General features: G+C 33.3%; 4 protein-coding genes across 8 annotated transcripts; 2 read left to right on the forward strand and 2 right to left on the reverse strand.

Annotated features, from left to right (window-relative positions):
* The first annotated feature begins 60 nt into the window (after nucleotides 1-60).
* Beta4galt7 (beta-1,4-galactosyltransferase 7) lies at nucleotides 61-2288 on the forward strand. Its single transcript, XM_072015525.1, has 5 exons — nucleotides 61-1039; nucleotides 1100-1314; nucleotides 1394-1617; nucleotides 1699-1845; nucleotides 1940-2288. The coding sequence occupies exons 1-5, from the start codon at nucleotides 937-939 to the stop codon at nucleotides 2229-2231; spliced, it is 981 nt and encodes a 326-aa protein (XP_071871626.1). The 5' UTR covers nucleotides 61-936; the 3' UTR covers nucleotides 2232-2288.
* LOC139993587 (uncharacterized) lies at nucleotides 1909-7264 on the reverse strand. Of its 4 annotated transcripts, none has more exons than XM_072015464.1 (2): nucleotides 7119-7264; nucleotides 1909-5974 (listed from the first exon to the last, which is right to left on the reverse strand). In XM_072015464.1, exon 2 carries the CDS (start codon nucleotides 5943-5945, stop codon nucleotides 3132-3134), a length of 2814 nt encoding a protein of 937 aa, XP_071871565.1. In that variant the 5' UTR covers nucleotides 5946-5974; nucleotides 7119-7264; the 3' UTR covers nucleotides 1909-3131. The 4 variants fall into 4 exon arrangements, with proteins under 4 accessions (XP_071871565.1, XP_071871567.1, XP_071871566.1 ...); XM_072015466.1 differs by lacking the exon at nucleotides 7119-7264 and adding an exon at nucleotides 6795-7093; XM_072015465.1 differs by lacking the exon at nucleotides 7119-7264 and adding an exon at nucleotides 6233-6679.
* A 41-nt stretch (nucleotides 7265-7305) lies between these two features.
* On the forward strand, nucleotides 7306-17592 carry Htt (huntingtin). 2 transcript variants are annotated; one of them, XM_072015436.1, is made up of 15 exons: nucleotides 7306-7538; nucleotides 7776-7956; nucleotides 8026-8304; nucleotides 8370-8511; nucleotides 8580-9155; nucleotides 9227-9819; nucleotides 9885-10198; nucleotides 10271-11587; nucleotides 11666-15701; nucleotides 15766-15971; nucleotides 16047-16221; nucleotides 16313-16726; nucleotides 16890-17050; nucleotides 17124-17211; nucleotides 17273-17592. In XM_072015436.1, the coding sequence occupies exons 1-15, from the start codon at nucleotides 7450-7452 to the stop codon at nucleotides 17369-17371; spliced, it is 8670 nt and encodes a 2889-aa protein (XP_071871537.1). In that variant the 5' UTR covers nucleotides 7306-7449; the 3' UTR covers nucleotides 17372-17592. The 2 variants fall into 2 exon arrangements, with proteins under 2 accessions (XP_071871537.1, XP_071871538.1); XM_072015437.1 differs by having other exon boundaries at nucleotides 16056-16221.
* LOC139993604 (pickpocket protein 19) lies at nucleotides 17427-21052 on the reverse strand. Its single transcript, XM_072015511.1, has 8 exons — nucleotides 19496-21052; nucleotides 19218-19418; nucleotides 18891-19145; nucleotides 18696-18807; nucleotides 18314-18590; nucleotides 18096-18249; nucleotides 17918-18018; nucleotides 17427-17795 (listed from the first exon to the last, which is right to left on the reverse strand). The coding sequence occupies exons 1-8, from the start codon at nucleotides 19762-19764 to the stop codon at nucleotides 17647-17649; spliced, it is 1518 nt and encodes a 505-aa protein (XP_071871612.1). The 5' UTR covers nucleotides 19765-21052; the 3' UTR covers nucleotides 17427-17646.
* Between the last annotated feature and the right edge of the window lie 13 nt (nucleotides 21053-21065).

The following is a 21065-nucleotide window of genomic DNA, read 5'->3' on the forward strand; positions in this document are numbered from 1 at the left end:
ATTCTAGTATTAATACAACATTTTCATTCACTTTTCATATATTTGTATCAATTTTAAAAACTCACTAGTGATTATATAACTAATACAATTAATAAATAAGTTGAATATTGAAATTAATATCATTGTACATGTAGAAAATATAATTATAAAATTTACTTTATATATCATAGAATTATGATACGTAAAGTGATACTTTTGAATAATAAAATAATCAGTTAAAAATATATAGATAATCTCTTATTTTTCAAAAAGATAATGTAATTATCTTTCCTCATTTCAATTATCAAATATTGTAACACTACCGAATTTACTATCATAGCATTAAATAGTACAAGGCAAATAATCTTGCAATCAGTAATGAGTACAATATCAGTAGTACAATTTGTTCTTCGGTAATGTAGTTAATTGTTTGTGTTATAGCATAAATGCTTTATGTATGCTCAATTGAGCAACGTTGAACATTGATGATGTCCAGATTAAATTTTCGTATGTGTCATAATTGTGAATACGATCAATTAGAAAATATGTACATTTGGTGCAAAAAACGTATTCTTCTCGGTCCATTGACCGATGAATCTTTGGAAAACAAAGATAAAAAGTTTTGAAGAAAGATCTACTTTGTTTAAACAATCTATGAGAAATTATGTGAGAGCAACAAAATTTTGCTCGTAATTGCCTAATTTTTGTGCGTGATATCAAGGATACCTCACGTTTGACAAATCAAAGCAACTGTAATTTTTAACTATGCAAACGATTTGTATTAATCTTAATCACGATCTACTGTAAATAGGGAAAAGGACAAAAGTATCAATGCTTTATAAACTTTCTTGGAATAAGAAAATGTTGCCATACTAATAAGTCTTTGTAAGACTGTTCAATGATTAATTTATGTATTTTTAAACTAAAGATACTTTACTTAAATACTTGTTATTCGGCATGGAAGTTGTTTGGAAGAATATAAAATTTAAATATATATTTGCCTGCATTTTAATTACATTTATTATTTCATGCCTGATAAGTATCGCACCTATAAGTATTGGTAAGTCTTTTATATACTTAATATAACAATGAATTACAAAGTGTTTAAATAAAATTTTAGATGAATGCAAGTGTGAAATAGCTACACAATCAAGTCAATACAGTAATAATAAATGGCAGAGTAATGATAATAAAATTTACAAGAAAACCTTACATCGTTTAGCTATACTTGTGCCATTTCGAGATCGCTTTGAAGAATTACTGATATTTGCTCCACATATGAAAAAATTTTTAGATAAACAAAATATAAATTATCACATATTTGTACTTAATCAGGTACATTCTGGTTAATTTAATTATTAATAGATTAAAACATGTTATTGAAATGTAATAATAATATCATGTATCTTTATAGGTTGATAGATTTAGATTTAATCGGGCCTCTCTTATAAATGTAGGCTTCCTTGAAATTAACAAAGAGTTTGATTATATAGCTATACATGATGTAGACTTGTTGCCTATAAATGATGAATTATTATATTCTTTCCCTAATAAGAGCCCATACCATATATCTTCCCCAGAGTTACATCCTAGATATCATTATACAACTTTTGTTGGTGGAATATTACTTATTAAAAGGTTCTTATTATAATAGTTATTATTGTATAAAATACTTATATATTTATGTAGATTAAATTAACAAGAAAAATATTTCTGCAGAGAACATTTTATACAAGTGAATGGAATGTCTAATAAATATTGGGGATGGGGTCTTGAAGATGACGAATTTTATGTTAGATTGAAAGAAGCTGGATTAAGTGTTGTAAGACCACAAAATATATCTACTGGAACACACAACACATTCAAGTAAGACATTCCATAACAAATTTATATATACACTAAATATTAATATAAATAAATGTTCATGAATTAGTGATTATGTTACATTTATTTATTGTAGACATATACATGACAGAAACCATAGGAAGCGAGATATGATAAAATGTTATAATCAACGGGAGGTTACTAGAAAACGAGATCGTCAAACTGGCTTAAATAACGTTTCTTATAAAATATTAGGTATGATAACAATGACTATTGAAGATACTCCATTAACAGTCCTTAATATTTCTCTAATGTGTGATAAAATGATTACACCTTGGTGCGAATGTGATAAAATACTTGGATCCAAGGATGGAAAATCAAAGGAGAAAAAGAAAGTTAATAATAACAAGTCTGCCACTGGATTGTAATTATTCTAATAAAAATTGTGTTAAAAGAAAAAAGAATATATATACACATACGTATAATCAAGTGTATTTACTATTGTTATATTGTCTTCTACTTTATATTATTCAAATGAGATAAATACAGGGTGATCACTTTCCTAGTTATTTCCCAGTTACATGACATTATCGTCGCGGCACGCGACATTGCCTATAAATTAACCAGCAAGAGAATCACCCTATATAATTTCTCAAAATTTATAATCATATTTTTAACATACTTATTAATATACTTATATATTACCTATGTTATATGTAATATAAATATCTTCAGCGATGAAGTAATTAGATAGCATAAAATTTGAATATGCAGAAGTATTATTATACTATTATCTTTCTTATATCTTGTGTAAAAGATTTTAATTACTGTTTAATTACTCTGCCTCTTCTCTTTTTCAAATAACATAATCGAACTCATACTTTTAACATTTTATTGATGCACAAATATTGGAGTATTATTTCCAGTGATAAATTTAGGAGAACATCAGAAACAAATTTGTAGCAGATCTGTCTTTCTTATTTTACTACTAAAATATAAATCTTGTCAATAAGAAGCATGAAGTATTGTATAACTTTAAGATAGACCGATAGACCATTATGCAGAAAACTATTTATAAGCAATGATTTAATACTGCAATCAATCACTTAAAATGGTCTTTTATATTACACATATAATAATATTTGTACATATATATTTACATTTGAAGTAAGAACACTGAATTATACTATACAATAAATATAATTCTTAAGAGCACAATGGTACATATAGTACAATGACAAAAGAGATTTGACCTAAGTATTCATGATTTTAATATTACAGTTCTTATGATGTAAAAAGAAAGATATAATTAAAATACAAAATTATGGCTACATAACTGCATTTAATTGCAGAATAAAATGTTCTCTCAATTCATTTGTACTAAAATCATCACCATCATTATTTTCATCAAAAATGTCCTGCACAGTTCCTGTCACAGTTTCTGCACTTTCATATTCAGTTGCTTTGCTAGCTGAAGCTACATGTTCTGTGTCCTTTTCATCTATTTCAGATTCATTTGTATCATGAGCTTTTTTTGCTTTAATACTTATCTTCGTAGAATTTTGTGTCTCGTCCATATCACTTCTGTTAAGATCTGTAAAATCTTCAGTAAGAAGTTCTTCCGTTAAAGCTGGTAATGGTGGTAATGGAAACCCATAAGAAAGCAGCTTATCATATTCATTTCTCCCATAAAGTTCCCAAATCTCTGTTGCCATGGACAAAACCTTTTCTGAAAATTCTTGTTTAGAGCTGTCTAGTAACATTTCATTAAATTTGCACATTTTTTCATCCAAAAGCTTTCTTCTTCTCATAACAGTTTGCATATTTAACATTTTCCTTTTGTAAGTATTCGTATTTTTTTCTGCTCTTTCAAGATATTTAGATGCTTTTTCCAATTTCCAGTTAAGTTCCTTTATTTGATTATCCTTTTGTTTAATTTGCCCTTCAAGCTTTCTTTTTTGCTGAGATGCCAATGTTACAGTTTTAGTTAATTTTTTATTCATTTCTTCAAAATAGTTTACTCTGTTTGATAAGTCTTTTATCAATCTTCGTTTGGATTCTAAATTTTTTTTATTAAGTATTGTAGATTGCATGTTACTTGATCTTGTATTAATTCTAGATGTTTCTACTTCTTTGATTTGGGTTTCGTGTCCTGTGGTTTTTATACTGTTTTCAAATTCTTTATAAATAATTAACTGATCAGTTAACTGTGCAATTACATCCTCTTGAATTTGTACTCTTTCTAACAGATCTTCATAATCTGAGGAAACACAACTAGGATTATTTTCCAAAGAAGTTTGAACACCTTGTGTACAATTTTGTAATAGTGAATTAGTCCTTATCCTTTCTTCGTCATCAGAACATGTATGTTTGAAACAAGAAGGATAGTATGTTTTAGAACTATGAGTTGAATTGAAACTTGTAAACTCTCTGTCTTCATAAGGAAATTGATTCATTAGTGAAGTTTCTTTACTTAAAGGTACATACTCATTCTTTATTAGTGGATTATTAAAATCTCTATAAATAATACCTTTAAGATCTTTTGGTGTTTCTACTGTTATAACAGATGTAATGATTGAATCATTTTCCTCAATTTTGGAAGCAGTACTGAATTCTTTAGATATTTGTGTTCCTGTTGTGTTAAATGATAACTCTTCAATAATTTCAGACACATCATCAGGATCACCAGTTACTTTAATAACAAATTTATCTGTTTCCATTTCTGCATCATTTTTATTAATATCATTTGTTCGCTGAGAAAACAAAGGTAATTCATCTTTTATTTCTATTTCAGATGAGTCACTATTACTTGAAGAATTAATATCTTGATCTGAATTGTTTCTAAATGACTTCTTTATTGATCTCATTATCTCTTCCCTAGTTCTTCTCTTACGCTTCATAGCCGCTCTTATATTTGGTATAACATGAACTTCATCTTTAGTAAAATTTTCTTCTATATCTTCATTAAAAACCTTCTTTTCATCCTTAATATAAATCATTTCATCATTTTCCAATGCACTGTTATTCACTTTATTCATTTTTGATACAGTTTGTGATACAGATGTTTTTTCATCCCCACTTTCAGTACCAAATATTATTTCAACATTTTCTTCTTTGTCTGTAAGCATATGTCCAACTTCGTTTTTTATTGATAAATGATTTTTATTAACAGGCGAAGCAACTTTATAGTCATTAGTAGTAAATTCAACTTTATGATTATCAGTAGTAAATTCAACTTTATGGTTATCAGTAGTAAATTCAACTGTATGGTCATCAGTAGTAAATTCAACTTTTGTGTCCATTTTTTCCTCAATTTTACCTTCCTTTTGACTCTTAACCATCAACTTCTTCTCAATCTCATTTTTATAATTTTCATCTTCAGTAGATCCACCATCACAAATTTGTTTTAACTTCTCTTCAATTTCATCATAACTATCTTCAAGTGTGTTATGATCCATAACCTCTAATTTAATTTCTTCCTTTATAGTGGTATTTGATAGTTGTGTAGTTTCTGAATTGTTCATAAATAAGGATAGTTTAACTTCCTTTCTATTATTGTTTGGTTGAACTTCGAGACTGTATTGCTCCACTAAACTATTAATATCAGTGAGGTTATCCTCAGCAATCATCACAATATTTTGCCTTTGATGATTAACCTTAATGTTTTCTTCTGTCTTATCTTCTGTATATTTATGGGTATGTTTAAAATAATCTCTAGTAGTCTGTTGTATAGGTAGTTCCTCAATTTCCTGAAAATCCAGATCTTTCTCTTCTAAATGTTCAATAGATGAATGCTCTGTATCATTTTCTGTATATTCTACATTATATTCACCTTGCAGTAAGTTTTTACCTTTTTCACTAAATATCTTAGTTCTTTTTTTTGGTGATTTTCTAGTAGATGTCACATTAAATATAGAAGGAATTGCGTTCTTCTTCAGTCTAATTCTTCCACTTTGTGTTATAGACCATTCTTGAGGTTCAAAGTGTACATGACAAAGAAATGAGTTATTTGATGGTTCCCAATCAGCTCTAGCAACACGCTCTTGCCAAATTTTTCTGTACTTTGGATCACGTGGAAAACATTTCATAATATAACCTTTTTCACTACGATTGTTGCAGCCAACTGCTGCACAGCCTGGCATATTTAGACATCCAGAACTTGTTAAGGTTTCTGCAAATTATAGATAATAAATTCATAACACTAAGATGAACAACTCAGTTTTTTAAATCTAACCTAATTAATAATATATTTCCATATTAACATATAAGTTAATCAAAATTTAATAAGTTTAATTATACATAGCATAATTTAAACAAATATTGAATACAGAAATAATGCATAATGTAGATGCGAAAACATATGTTTTACTTTTCTAAGAATTAATTTAACCAAAAGATATTTAAAAGTATTTTTTCACGTGATGCAAACCTTTGTTCTTGAGTTGTAACTACTGATCGAAAGGGTTGACTCGATCGTATACAAAACATTCTAAAAATTAGGCTATTCAAACGGTGCATTACGTTTTATAAATGCGAATAAATTTAAAAGCTTCTTATATAAGTAGTTAGATTGTTAAAACTTAAAGGAATGCAAATATTTCTTGAATACTATAAATCCTCTGCCGGCAATGTATGGTGTAAAAAAAACCGAAACCCGTGCACCTCACCCATAAACTCTATTCAAGGTCTATTATTACAGGTTACAACTTGTAAATTTACTATGTTATTTACTAATTTCGTGTGATCAATATTGACGCAAATATACAAAAAAAAAAAAAAAATACACAAAGTTAAACAGTCAGACAATGATAAACTTGGGTTGAGATGTATTTGTCGCTACGCGATGGAAATGTCTGGACGTAATATGGCTACCTCGAAAATCGAATAATAAATAGGTTAATTGTTAATTCACGTTATCGAATAAAATTAAATATATATTTCTATCAATACCAATGTAGTCTCTATACATTATTTAATCTTATTATACCTGCCTTTTGAATTCTATTTTCAAGTCATTATATGTCATCTTTATTGAAGGTGCACAAAAAAATAAAAGTTTTATAACAACCTGCACATTATATGCATTACCAACTATACTGCACTTTGAAAAATTGATCACTCTAATTATGTATGAACACTTATTTTTATATTCATCACATGGTGCACTACATCGTCTACATCCACCATTTCATATTGTTTTATATTACATCGTTTAAATAAATTCCACGTGGAATATTTTCTTATTTTGTTTTGTATTGATATAGTTTAAATAAATTGTTTCCAAGTTCTCAAGTAAAAATAAAGATTATACATACATTGCATTCATTTTATCCTTTATTGTGGAACGATAGATAGGGTTAGTATCTGAACAGCGGTTCTTTCACTTAAGCTTAAGAGTAACGGCAAATACGCATTAAACGTCTATTTCACCAATTTTCTTATGCCTCGTTCTTTTGTATAATTGAAATGAGCAATTGCTTTTAGTGTGACGTTTGAATCGCAAATAAATATATTACCGAGCAGCATGTAGTTTTCTGCGTACGATGTGTCTGTCATAAATTCGGCCTACATTATTAAAATGTAATTTGTCAAAACTGATTGATTTATAAAAAGTGAGGAAAGATTTATTAATAAATATTTGGCAAAATGACAACATTAAATAACGTGTTAAAAGCTATAGAAGCTTTAAAATCAGCTCAAGAGTCAAACACTCTTCTGTCAGATTCGAACGCAAGGTACAAGAACAAATTGTTTTTTTCATTTAATAATTAAAATGATCGTATGAATAAAATAGTGCAAAACTTTTTAATTGAATACATTATTTTTGTTTATGTAGTTTATAGCTAAATACCTGCAATAAAATTTTGTATAATTTGTAAAATTAGGACTTATATAGTTATCATAGAAAATTAATAAAAATTATGGAATGTAGTATGTTACAAAATTTAATATATCCTTTATTTCAATAAAAGGAAAGATAAATTAACATGTTGCATGACAATAACAGAAGGAATATGTTCACCAACTGTCAAACTAGCAACCAAGTTTCCTCAGGTACTTAGTCTTTCAATTGAAACTTTACTGACACTGTGTAATGATGATGAATCTGATGTCAGAACGGTAGCAGATGAAACATTAAATAAAATTATAAGGGTACAGATTTATATTTCATAATCTTTGATATTAAAGCTATAGATGTTTTAATAGTATTTTATTTTAAAGGCAATGGCTGATAGTAATATTGTTAAAGTTCAAATAGAACTTTACAATGCAATAAAAAGGAATGGACCTGCTAGAACATTGAGAGCTGCTCTTTGGAGATTTGGTCTTCTTAGTCATATGATACGCCCTACAAGAGGAAAAGCATACGTATCTAATTTGATACCATGTATAGTAACTATTGCACATCGTTCTGAGGAATCTGTAATTGAAACGCTATCACAATCATTACCATTAATTATGAAAGCACTAGGGCCATTTATGACAGATAATGATATCAAGGTAATTTTCTTTTATTTTAATACTTATAATATAACTATGAATCCATGTCCATGCTTCTTTTTCAGACATTATTGAAAGCATTCTTTGAAAATATATCCTGTATACAAGCAGCATTTCGTAGAGCTGCAGCAAATATGATTTTAGCAACATGTTTGAATTGTCGCAGACCACAGTTTTTTTTAAATTATGTACTGAAGCATCTTTTAGGTAAACTTATGAATGTTATACTAGTACAAGTAACATACTTTTTACTAATTAAATGTTATTTTTCATAGGTACTATAATGCCTATAAGTGACGATGAGAACCGTATAGCAGCTATTATTGGTATATTTGGTTGTATAAGAATAATTTTACCACATATATGCAATCCATCAGAAGATTCAGATGATGACACAGTAGAGACAGATAGCTTGTTACAAATTTATGAACTATGTTTACATTATACAAAATGGCATTCTGATCATAATGTTATAAATGCTGTTCTGGAGACACTGACTCAGTTTTTGAAGTCACCTCCAAAAGTTCTAGTATCATTATTATTATCAAATCAAGGTATAACACAGAGCAAAATAGCAGTGAATCAAAATGAAATGATTTTATCATTAAGTCAAGCAAGCACATCTAGTGCTGTAACTGCTTGTGGAGAAAATTCTGATTATACCTTAAATTTACTTGATTCTGATATACCTGAAATAAATCCAAAGATAGAAAAGTGGATGTTAGATTCTGAGACTATACCTCCTTTGATGGAAAATGTACAAATTCCAAAGGAATCCATAAATAATATTGTAGAAATGAAAGGAAAGATTTTAGAAAATTATAGTGATTTGAAGATCGGAGTCATTGACAGTAAGAGAAAAAGTGTAGTATAGAAAGGATATGCATCATTTGAAGAAATAATTGTATTACATTTATTCCAGATGAAACGATCGAAGAAGGTAGTGATGTTGGAAGTGAAATAGAAAAATCGGAAAAAGTTTATTCGAGTTTACAAAACGAACCAAGAGACGTGGATTATACCGAAGAAATCACATGTTCTACCGCATCTCTTAAGAAACTATCTTTAGATTTTTCGTTACGAGAAATAGACGTTGGAACTTTTACAGATCCTGATATACCGTTAAAATTCTGTTGTCGTTATTTGGTATCATCTTTCCTCTTAACTGGCAACATTGGTCATGTAATACCAGATAAATATTTTCGTGTTAGTGTAAAGTCTCTTGCTTTAACTTGCGTGGCTTATATTTTGAAACTTTGTCCGAATCTATTTTTAATACCTGTTGCCAAAGAACCGAATTCTAACGAGAATAAACAAATGATAACGGATATCTTATTATTTGCAAGTCATCCAGATCCTCAAATTAGGGGTAATATATCAATTATTATTGGTACATTCCTGAAATCTGTATATACTCAATATGGAGGTTCTTTTAAAAAATTTGAGGCAGAGATCACTGATAAAAACTTATGTGGAATTATATCACTAGACAATTTAATTAAATTACTTTTAAAGGTAAATCCTCTTATATATTAGAATATGATTATTCGAAAATTTTTATGAGCATATGTTTAAAACAGGGATTAGAAGATGATTCTGCTACCACATGTCGACAAACATTAACAGCATTCAGTTTATGTCTACCAGAGTTATTAGAGTCTGTTGACAATAAATATGGAATCACTGTGTTAACTGTATTACCTCAGCTAGTAAAGAATCCATATTTTCTGGTAAAAGTTAAATTAGTGGAATTATTGAGTGAGATATCGTATGTTACTATAGAACATATAACTGGTGGATCAATGTTCCAAGAACATTTTATCAATGTTATTGTAACTCTGCTAGGTGACCAAGATCAAAGAATTAGGCATGCAGCATCAGATGCTATTGTAAAGTAATTATCGGAGTTTATATCTTTTGTTTATCAAGTTTTAGGTCTCCTCGATTAACATAACTCTTTTTTTAGGAGTATTCCTTTATTACATTTCCAACAACCACACGATGATGTTATTACGCGAAAGGCCATACAATATACGGAGCAATATATGAGCGCAGTTACCCGGAGTTCAGTAGAACTGTCCTCTTGTCAAGAGAAACAAAAGTTCTTTATAAATACGTCTATACAGCCATTTGCAGCTTTAAACTTCCATAACTCGACGAATTATCGTCCAAATGTAGAATACTCGTTGTCAATTGTAATCAACATGTTGGCTGAGATTCTTGGAGTACAGTCATCAAAGTATTTAGTGTATGGCTGTTGTGAAGCTCTGTTTCGTTTAAGCGATGTATATAATACTACAGTATATATTAGAGGATGGGATTGTATTTCACCTAAAACATTGTTGAAAAGGTCTCATAAAAAGAACGGTAGTCGATTAGATATTAGCGAATCAAATTTCACAAGCGACATGATGCCATCGTCCGTGAGCAACAGCCTTTTATCTTTGGCTTTACCCTTACTATCGTCGTCCCCTATAAGCTTAGACTTGTTAACGCATAAACATTTGGTACTTCTTGCTGGCAATCTTGCATCGGGCTTAGCATTTTGCAATTTTAAACCCAATGATCCAACTAAAACATGGTGGGGCACGTTTAAGGATAAACAAATAGAGTTGTTGTTAACACATATTACAAGAGTATTAAATATATTTGTTCATATAATCGACGACGTGCAATTGACACAAACTAGTACAAAAACGGCGTTATCGTCTTTGTCATCTACGCAAACGTTATCGCCGAAAAAGAAGATAATAATGTCTGAACCGAAGTTGAAAGAGAAAGGAGAAAAATTTGGAAGCTTGAAATTTATAAAAGAGCAAATGGGTGCATTTGTTTCGACACCGCATTATATGAAAATGTATGAAAATCTTAAAGCAGCGCATTTGAATTACCTAGCCACACTTGAACCGCATGCTAGCGAAATGTATTTATCTTTGTTAAATGCGATTCTAGATGTTCTTTCGCAAATTCTTGAAATTATATCAGTCAACGAAGCAGCTCAAATAGCAGAAGAAATTCTACATTATCTACAAAGCACTGTCGTATTATCTCCTACTGCAACCATTCAGTGTGTTCAACAATTGCTGAAGTGTTTATTCAGCACAAACGTGTATGCACAATGGAATGAATTAGATATACAGAAAAATTCGGACAGAATAACTGTACTATGGGATGACGTTAAAGGATTTTATAATCATTGCTTTCAAAGTCCTGCAAGGCAAATGGCAAATACTATAAAATCCATGGGAAACAATTGCAGAGGTGAAAACGAACCAGATACCGGGTAAATTTGTATTTTTGTATTGTAACTTGTTTTGTAATTTGTTTGTATAGATTACTATACATAGTTATTTTATTTCAGATGGGTAGGTTTGTTACATAGAAAAGGTGATAGAAAATTCTCTTCTATTTTTAAGAATTTATCGCGGTCGTCTGATCAAAAAACCTCTGTAGCTTCGTTTATTCGTCTTTTTGAGCCAATGGTTATAAAATCATTAAAACAGTACACTGTAACAAGTAGCGTGTCATTACAGTGTCAAGTATTGATGTTACTCAGCCAGCTAGTGCAATTAAGAGTCAACTATTGTTTGCTGGATTCTGAAAGAATATTCATTGGATTTGTATTAAAGCAGTTTGAATTTATTGAAGAAGGTCACGTGAAGCAAACGGAGGATCTATTGCCAAAGATTTTCAACTTTTTAGTTCACTTGTCGTACGAAAAAAATCATTCGAAAGCTATAATAGGAATTCCAAAGATAATCCAATTATGCGATGGACTTATGGCAAGCGGTCAACCAGCGCTCACGCACTGTATACCAGCCCTGACTCCAGTCGTAGAAGATGTATTTTTAATTAGAAACGCAAGTTCAAATCCGACAGAGCAAAGAGAGCTTGAGACAACAAGAGAAGTCCTAATTTCGATGCTTTTACGTCTTGTAGAATATTACCAAATCATTGAGCTCTTGGCATTATGTTTAACGGAGTCTAGATTCAGCGGAGATGGTAACGGAGAAGAAAAATGGCGAAGATGGTCTAGACTGACAATGGACTCTGTTCTTCCTATGCTGGCAGCAGGAAAAGTTCGAATAGAATCGGAGAAAGCACACGTGGCTTTGATTAAATTATTCGCAGCTATTTCTCCCACGGTTTTTAGACCAGTCGACCCTCTTTTAAAGGTACTTCTCGTTAAACCAGACTCTCTGGATACTTCAAATTTGAGACTAAAACGATGGTTAGGAGTGGTAAATGTTGTTCTCTTATCTTTGATCGCGTGCTCGAAAGAGGAAGCAATGCTTGCGCGACTTTCCGATCTCAGTTCGAACATGTCCGAACTATCCCACTCGTTTCTTCATCCAAAATCATCTTCTCAAACCATGGATCCTTTGAACGTTTTGGATAGTCAATCAGCTGAAGTACCGCCAGAAAGAATATTAGCTAGATTTATATTTAAGGTTATTAACTTGGTAGGCTGCAAGGTTTACAATCTCCTTGGATTGGTCGATCATAAACTCAGCGATCCATATATTGCATTTTCCGAATCAATGGAGAACGATTACTACTTGATCCACCAATTTGCATTCTTTTTGCAATTATGCATTCACATGTTCGAATCTGGGAGTCACTGCAAAGTGGCAAACGCTGTTATACAAATGATTCAAGGTCGAAATGTTCTCGAAGAGGAGAAGCTGCCGATCTCCGATTTGAACTATTTAATGTTGAACATTGGAAACAAGTGTCCAACGTTAACTTGCCAGTGGGCCTATTTAATGACTTTACTAGGGTACAATGAAATGACTTTTTGGTCTAAAATATTGGGTACTCGTCGGACAGAATACGTCGTGCATTGTTCTCCAAATGAAGAGAAGAACGTTGACCATGACAGCAGCATTAACATTCAAATTATTAGAAAAGGTGGCATAATATTATTCTGCGATTACGTCTGCGAGAATCTGTGCGATGCAGAGCCCTTAACGTGGTTGTTAGTTAATCATACGGAAGAGACAGTAAGTAGTGCCATCGAGTCTCCTGTCAGAGATCTCTTAACGACAGCTATACACAGAAATTCTGCAGCTAGTGGATTGTTGGTACAAGCGATCGCGACCAAATGCACAGACTTGTCACAACCCAGTTTCGTCAAGCGACTCTTGGAATGTATAGAAGGTGCTCATCATTCGCAAAGCGGAGCTGTTTTAATGACACTGATACCTAGATTGTTATCCACCAAGTATCTGGCTTTGTCGAGAATGGCGGCGAAAATAGCTAGTCGAAGAGTAGAAATTTTATTAACTACACCTGCAGCTGATGCGAAGAAGCAATTATCAAAAGAAGATTTCACCAAGATCATGGAGATTCTGCAAGTGACCAAGCTTGCTAAGAAACACGGTGGATTAGTTAGTCTGTTGAATAAATTTGGAGTACAGTATTACGACTTGTCCCCTCTAGAACTCGACCAATGTAGACCGTTTAATCCATCCACCGTGAAAAGTATTCAACTGGATCGTAATTGGTTTTTGTCTCAAGTAAAATTACGATGTTGTAGTTCAAGTGCTAGTCACAATTTATCGGAAGCAGCGCAGTTACTTAGGGTTTTGGATTTCGAAGATTGCCTCGGTATCCTGTCTTCCAAAGAGTTTAATATCTCCATATTGAAACCCTGCATAATATTGGGTGTACGAATTAGCGTGGAGAAGTGCCAAAAATTAGAATTTGGTGTAGCGCAGAACGAAAAGGATTTTAATTTCGAGACTAGTCCCTTATACAGCGCCGCGAAACAAAGTTTACTGGAGCACGTTCATTATGTCACCGATTTAATGCCAAAACCGCATCATATTTACAATCCAACGCAATCTAATGGCAATTCGAGAGAATTGAAGTATGCGCATCGTTTTCATGAACTTTTAAACGAGTTTGTATATTGGGATGTACTTTTTATGTTGATACCCGCTGTGAAGATATACATGAAGACATTGCCAAAGCTAGCCAAGTATAATCTAGCGAAAATCGATAAAAAATCCGAAGAAGATCTAGCCAAATTTGCAATACTGTGTTTAGAACTAACACACTGGATGGTACACTGTGATGAGAACAAAATTAAAAAGTTAAGACCAAGGAACATGGAGCTTGCGTTAAGCTGTGCATCAGAAATTCTAAAACATCCTGGTCCAAGTAAAATTTTTGGGGAAAACGCGAAGTATTCGTGGGTTTGTAGTGGTGCTGCTTCACTCAAGAAAATAGTAGAATACCTGTTGACTACTGTGGACGTTTTGCCAGTTATAGATACACGTGCTTTAGAACCAGCGCTAGAAGATGAGGATACCAGAGACTTTGCTCGTGCTTGCATACGAATGGCCGATCTGGTCGCTTGGTTGGAACAATGTCAAAAGAAACAGTTATCCACAAATATTCCACGCTATTTGTTTCACACGATACAAGATTTAATCGTAAGTATCAGTCGTCAACCACTGGTAAATTCATATATCTTAACACCACCGTTAGTTTGGAAACAAAACTGGAATGTCGTTGGTTCTGGTCCGACCAAATGTTACTTCCCGTTATTATCTTCGGAGTCCAATCTCCTTCAGGAAGTGGAAATTTTGGAGCAGTTCATTTACAGGATAAACCTGTTAGGCTGGGTCTCTCGATTGCAATTCGAAGAGATATGGATGGCTCTCTTAGGAGTGCTTAATCTTTCACAAAACGAGAACGTACCCGTAGAAGATATCCCAGCGTTGATTCAAGCAAGCAGTTTAGCTGTACAGGCGATTACAAAATTATTATTGAATACTTTGCTTCTTCCTTATCCTGGCAACCCAAGAGCCAGCACTGTGATTCATTATCCGAGAGATCCTCAGCTCTCGGTTCATAAGGTCAGTTCTCAAAAATTGTACGCGATTCAAGATCTGCTCACGTGGAAGTACGAATGCATGAACGACTCAGAGATGATCGATGGCTTGAACATGGATCACATCTTCCATCGAGGAAACGTAGAAAGAGTTGCGAACTTGAACAAGTATACATATAGCCAACTTTCCGTTTCTTATTTGTGGTCGCTGTGTAACTTGTACGAGGACAAGTTGAGCGCCTCCGTCCTTAATTTGAAGAACAGAAGAAACGACGCGTTAATGTCCGCGTCACTTGATTTGGATTCCTGCCTTCGTTTCTTGATAGAACTTTATACGTCTTGGATGTCTCCGCAAGCTATTACACCGATACAATTGCTCACGGAGGTCGTTAAGTCTATTCTAGCAATTTCGGAGTTGTTCGTCGAAAGAACCCAGTATCAGTGGATGTTGGACATGTGTCTGGAATTGTCGAGAATTCATCCAACAGAGAATGTCATTTTACATCAATACTTGGTAGTTTCCGTGTGTAAAGCTGCTGCAGTACTAACACCGTTGGTATGTATTCTTCAAAAATATTTTCTGCAAGCTATTTAACACAGTTAGGATTTCATTTTTCCAGGACTTTGAAACGTTAGACAAAGTTAAGCGTCTAGTAGACACGAATCTGAAATCGAGCTTCTTACCTGCGAAGGTATCCGCCCTTCACGGTTCGTTGTATCTGTTGCAAAGCGCTGTGCTTGCAAATTGCGAAGAGACGATGAATATTATTCATCCATTGGCAATAGAATACATACAGAAACATTTGGACGCGCAAGATTTGAACGGGTAAATCACACAAATTTCTATTGTGTATTCTACAACACACGTGCTTTGTTGAAATTAATTACTTACCTAATTTAGCGTGTTAAGACAAAGTGAAGAGCATCAGGGTGTAATGTGGGCTTTGGTATTCTTTTTATTGGAACATGCCGAAGATACTCCACCAGACACGGAAGCGCCAGCTGTGTTAGAATTAGTCCTTAATTTACTTACATCACAAAATATTTCTTGTAGCTTACATCAAACACTCTTGCAGGTATGTTATTGGATAATCGTGTAATACTATGTATTTGTTAAATGTTCAAATTATGTATACTTGTAATGTTGTATATATGTAATCGATTTAGGGGCTCGAGCGACTCGTAGCAACCAAAAGCGTGATTGGAAAGGTAGCCGAACAGATAGTAAAAGTTGCAATCGATCGCTTAAAACAACCTAGTCCTATGTTATCGCTGCCAGCGTTGCAATTGTTATTGACTTGCATGTATACAGAGGCAGCAGATAGATTGAATCAACCGGAAACAGAGGAACCATTACCAGATGCCGAACCAGAAGCATTGGTTCGATCCATAGAGCGCGCTTCAGCGATTTTCGATAAGATCAGGAGAGGACACTCCATGGAAGTGGAGCTTCTATGTACAGTTTTGTCCGGTGTGCTCGGAGATTTCTTCCCACCGTCGGAAATCTTGACTAAAGTCATAGGAGAATTTTTGTCGCCGCAACAACCTCATCCGCGGCTACTTGCCGCCGTTGTTTTTAAAGTTTGTATTGCCGATGCGAACGCATAGCGATATACTAAAAATAATTGAGTATTAACATTATCGTTGATTGGCTATTTTATGCAATTGACTAGCGATTGATCAGCAATACGTTAAATTACAGATAATTTAAAGCAATAAGATGAGTTTTCTCCTTTTTCTGTAGGTATGCGAACGAGCGTGCACTTGCGCGCAAATGGAACTTCTTCAAGATTGGGTTGTATTTAGTTTGCCAAACTTTATTCAGAGTTTACCTATTACAATGTCGACATGGTGCTTGTCTTGTTTTTTTATCAGTGCATCCACAAATCATTGGCTGAGAGCTTTGTATCCTTTCACATTTCCGATAGTTTGTCAAATATATTCGTTTATTAAAAGCTTTTCTTAACAATCTACTCAGGTTTCCATATATTCAATCAAGGATTGGAAAATACGAATACGAGGATAAGAAGATATTGTGCATCGCTGCTTCGGACTTCTATCGAAAGGTATGAAATTTTATGATGAAGTCAGCGCGTGATACCAAATAACGTCGTCACTTTTCAATAGTTATCTAAGGACACTCAGAGGGAAGCTTTCGTGGAAACTTTCGAAGCAGCAGCAAAGGAACCTGGAACTCCGTTCAGTGACATTTTAGCGTCCTTCTAGCTAGTCTTATCATCGATTATGTCGATATGAGAAAGTTAAATCAAAACGAGAAGTATTCATCGTAATTCTGCTCTTGAGTCTCTTTGTAAATTGATGTACAATCATTGCACGATCTCGACTCGTTGCGTGTACAGTTGTATGTGTATGTAATGATATTTATTTTACATCTGTCCTGTCGGAAAGAGGTAACAATGTTTACAATAAACAATATTTTTTAAATATTTCGCGTTTGTGCATCTCGAATTCTCCTTCCTCCGAAAATAAAGGAGATGTTCTTAGTTAGATATACTGATTGCCCTTTTCTTGCGTCTCTGTTTCATTCGTTTCACGTAGAAGTACAAATGTATGGTGCCATAATAGAATATTTCAACGAAGGATAGTACACTGGCTCCCAGAAACAATCCCGCCGCTCCTCCAACACCAGCTGTAACGAATTTGTTCGTTTACAGAAATGTTTATTTCTTTATATTAATTTTTTTTAAATATTTGTTTAATGTACTGCAAATTATAGCATAAATATCTACATATTTATTCACGGATACGTACTTAGAAAATCGTTAAACCCGTACAACAATGCTCGATGATAGATAATTTGCGGAAGCTCGACGATTAAAGTCATAACAGACATATTTATCGGTGTATCGTCTCTGAAACAATCCAAGAATTTTGTTTTCCTATACATGCTTTATCTCTAATCGTGATATGAATTAGTCTCGATAAATACAGTTCGGTGCTTTCACTATCTCTGATTTGATAGGTAAAGATATTGCATGTTGGAACGCATTCGCAAGAACGGGGTGGATATTGGAACAGAAAAAGGCTCTGCTTCGCTTTTCCGATACATCGAAGTTGCGTGGCATTGCAAGTGTCTACACCGTCTGTAAAACCATTAAATTTATATTTATTCAATTTTTCTATTACGTCGATTTTAATATTACCAACCAATGGGCCTGGCAAAATGCGGGCGACAATTGCATTTATCCTGTATCACTTTCATCCTACATTCGGTGGTGCACATATTTCTCGTATACACTGGCCACGTTTTTAAACCATCGTCGTTGTAAACTTTGCAATTTCTTTGATGAGCACGAAGCTCTTCAACGTTTGGGTTCATATTAATCTGAGTTATCGACATGATGGCACGTTGCAGCATCTTTGGTTTTACCCATCTCATTGGAGTATCGTATATTATCAGCTCAAAAGGATCACTTGCGGCGATCTGCAGTACCAAAACAAAAAAAAAAAAAAATAAAAAAAGGAAACACTTTGTTGCCGATATTTTATCATATCTTTATTTTCAAAACATATAGAAACATACTCGTACCAAAGCCATATGCTCCACGGCGAAATTTTCTTGTATGCCATCGATGTTGTAATCGTACAATGGTAATTTGTCTGGTATAGGAATAACGGTCCAGTTGTTGTTCTTCCAGTAGCTTGTTCCATATGAAAGAATCATATGTTTGAGTTGATTTAATGTTAATTTAACAGGAAAAGGACATTAGCGAAAAGTACCAACTTTAAAGTAGCATAGATTGCGAAGACGCTCCTCGTTGTTAAGCACGCGCCTCTTTCTGTCATTACCCATGTTTCATAAGGGTCGTTCTCTTTCAGAAGATTCGGAGAAATATCTTTCTTCAAGTCGTAAAGTATTTCTAGCCACTTGTTCGCTGGAACTTCGTCGAAGATAGGTGTATTCATCATATTTTCATAAGTGATGTTGCCAAGGAAGACGAAGAACTCTTCTGCCTCTGATGTGTGTTTAATACCGTGTCTAGATGTGCAACGTATTTAGTAAAAAATATTTCATTTCATCCAGATATTATCGTAAGAATAAAGATTCTACTTTTTGAATACATGTGGAATCTTCTTTAGCTCCACGCTTGGTACCGGGCAAATAAACAGCGCTGGTTTCAATGTTACAAATTGGTCCCGATCAGTATCTACCACGATAACCGTAGCATTATTCTGGTAACGATCCCAGAGTAGAAACGACAAGAAGATCAGGCACAATAGAGCTCCAAGAATGCAGAAGACGGTGAGAAATCTTGTAAGACGTATATTTCGTAAATTATATTGCAATTTTATTATCTCGTTAGTTTGGATATTGTTGAAGGTACTTACATCTCAACGGGATGTCTATTTGGTGTTACCAAATGATTTAAGCCATGTACAGACGAAGAACTAGCAAATTCTACAAAATATTTTCCTGCATTCGATTTCGCTCTGATAATTGGCATGCCGATATGATTTGGATAATGTTCGAATACGGATTTCCTTTGTTTCAACGTAGCTCCCCAACGAGATTGGAAGTCCGGTAATATCTCATTTTCGAAGAAATAATTATTTTTCTCCTGTGTCTTCTCCGATATATTTTTCGGTATTTTCGACATGCCTTTTCGTTCGCGGGTCACTCTTTCTTTCGATCAAATCCACGCGAATGGATATTAAAGTAAATGTTTGTAATACAGAAAAAGATTCGTGTTATAATCATTCTCTATCTAATTCGTTGGCATTCCCATCGATCGATGAGAGACACTGCACGCGATGCTTCTATTAATTATGAATGATAACGTAATAAGGTAGAATCTATAATAAAGATAATACAGCAGTTCGAGTCCTCGTGATCTTTATGATAATTAATTCGCAATGAAACAGGTACGTATATGTTAATACAGGCGATAAAAAAGATTTGCAGTACAAAAAGGTTTATTTCAAAAACAATTCTCGATCTTTCCCTTTACTGGCAGTGTTTATCGCGAATATTACAAATTTTTATTTTATATTCGAAATATTCCAAATGTTTCCAGTGCCTACTTTAGCGCTAGATTTCAAAGACAGTGCGAGTCAATTCTTTTTTTTTTTTCAACACACGTTCCGTGCTTTTTATATCAGAACACGAACTTTACCTTCTCTGTATTTCTTCCCTTTTTTTCTTTCGTCAATTTTCTTCGATGGAAGAACAACATTAAACAAAACAGCAGATCTTATTATGAACGAAGGTGAACTTGGTCTTATGGGAATCCGGGTTGTCCGGAACGTGGGCAAATGCGAATTCCACGGGAGATTCTGACGTTAGCAAGATAATGGAACGACCAGATACAGAAACGGTTAGGTTTTACCCATTAATTAACCCTTAAATGCAAATGTTGCCATTTCACACACATATGCTAGCCCAATATCACGATACGATACTTATTACATTGTAATTCGGATGTATTTGAACGATACGATCGAAGAAATGGTCCGCTTCTACTTGAATAAACCTTTTATTTCATTCGTTTAAAAAATTTAAAACGATAATTTCAAAATGTTTTATCCTATTGAAAAAAAAGTCACTCGTTTGAGGGTTGGTTTCTCGATGTACGTGTCGATCGTCATTAGACGAGAATACGGTCTTAATTAATAATTAAGAATAATTAATTGAATGACGTCTCCTTAGGAGACTGAAGAATGCTACCCGGTGCAAAAATACCAAGACGTTCGACGAAAACAGGCTGAATCGCATCACGATTTAAAACACAAGTGTTGTTTAAAATGTAACCAGCCTTGGACTGAGATCGGGCCATCGGAATTTGGAAGGAGGCGTAGAAGAACGAAAGATCAGGTGCAACACTGTCCTTCTTGTCACTGTCCGCCTGAAACAGTGAAATATTCGATCGGAAGAACAAAGTACGTTTAATTCGCCGTTGTA

This window comes from Bombus fervidus, chromosome 13 (genome assembly GCF_041682495.2).
Source record: "Bombus fervidus isolate BK054 chromosome 13, iyBomFerv1, whole genome shotgun sequence".
Lineage (NCBI taxonomy): Eukaryota > Metazoa > Arthropoda > Insecta > Hymenoptera > Apidae > Bombus > Bombus fervidus.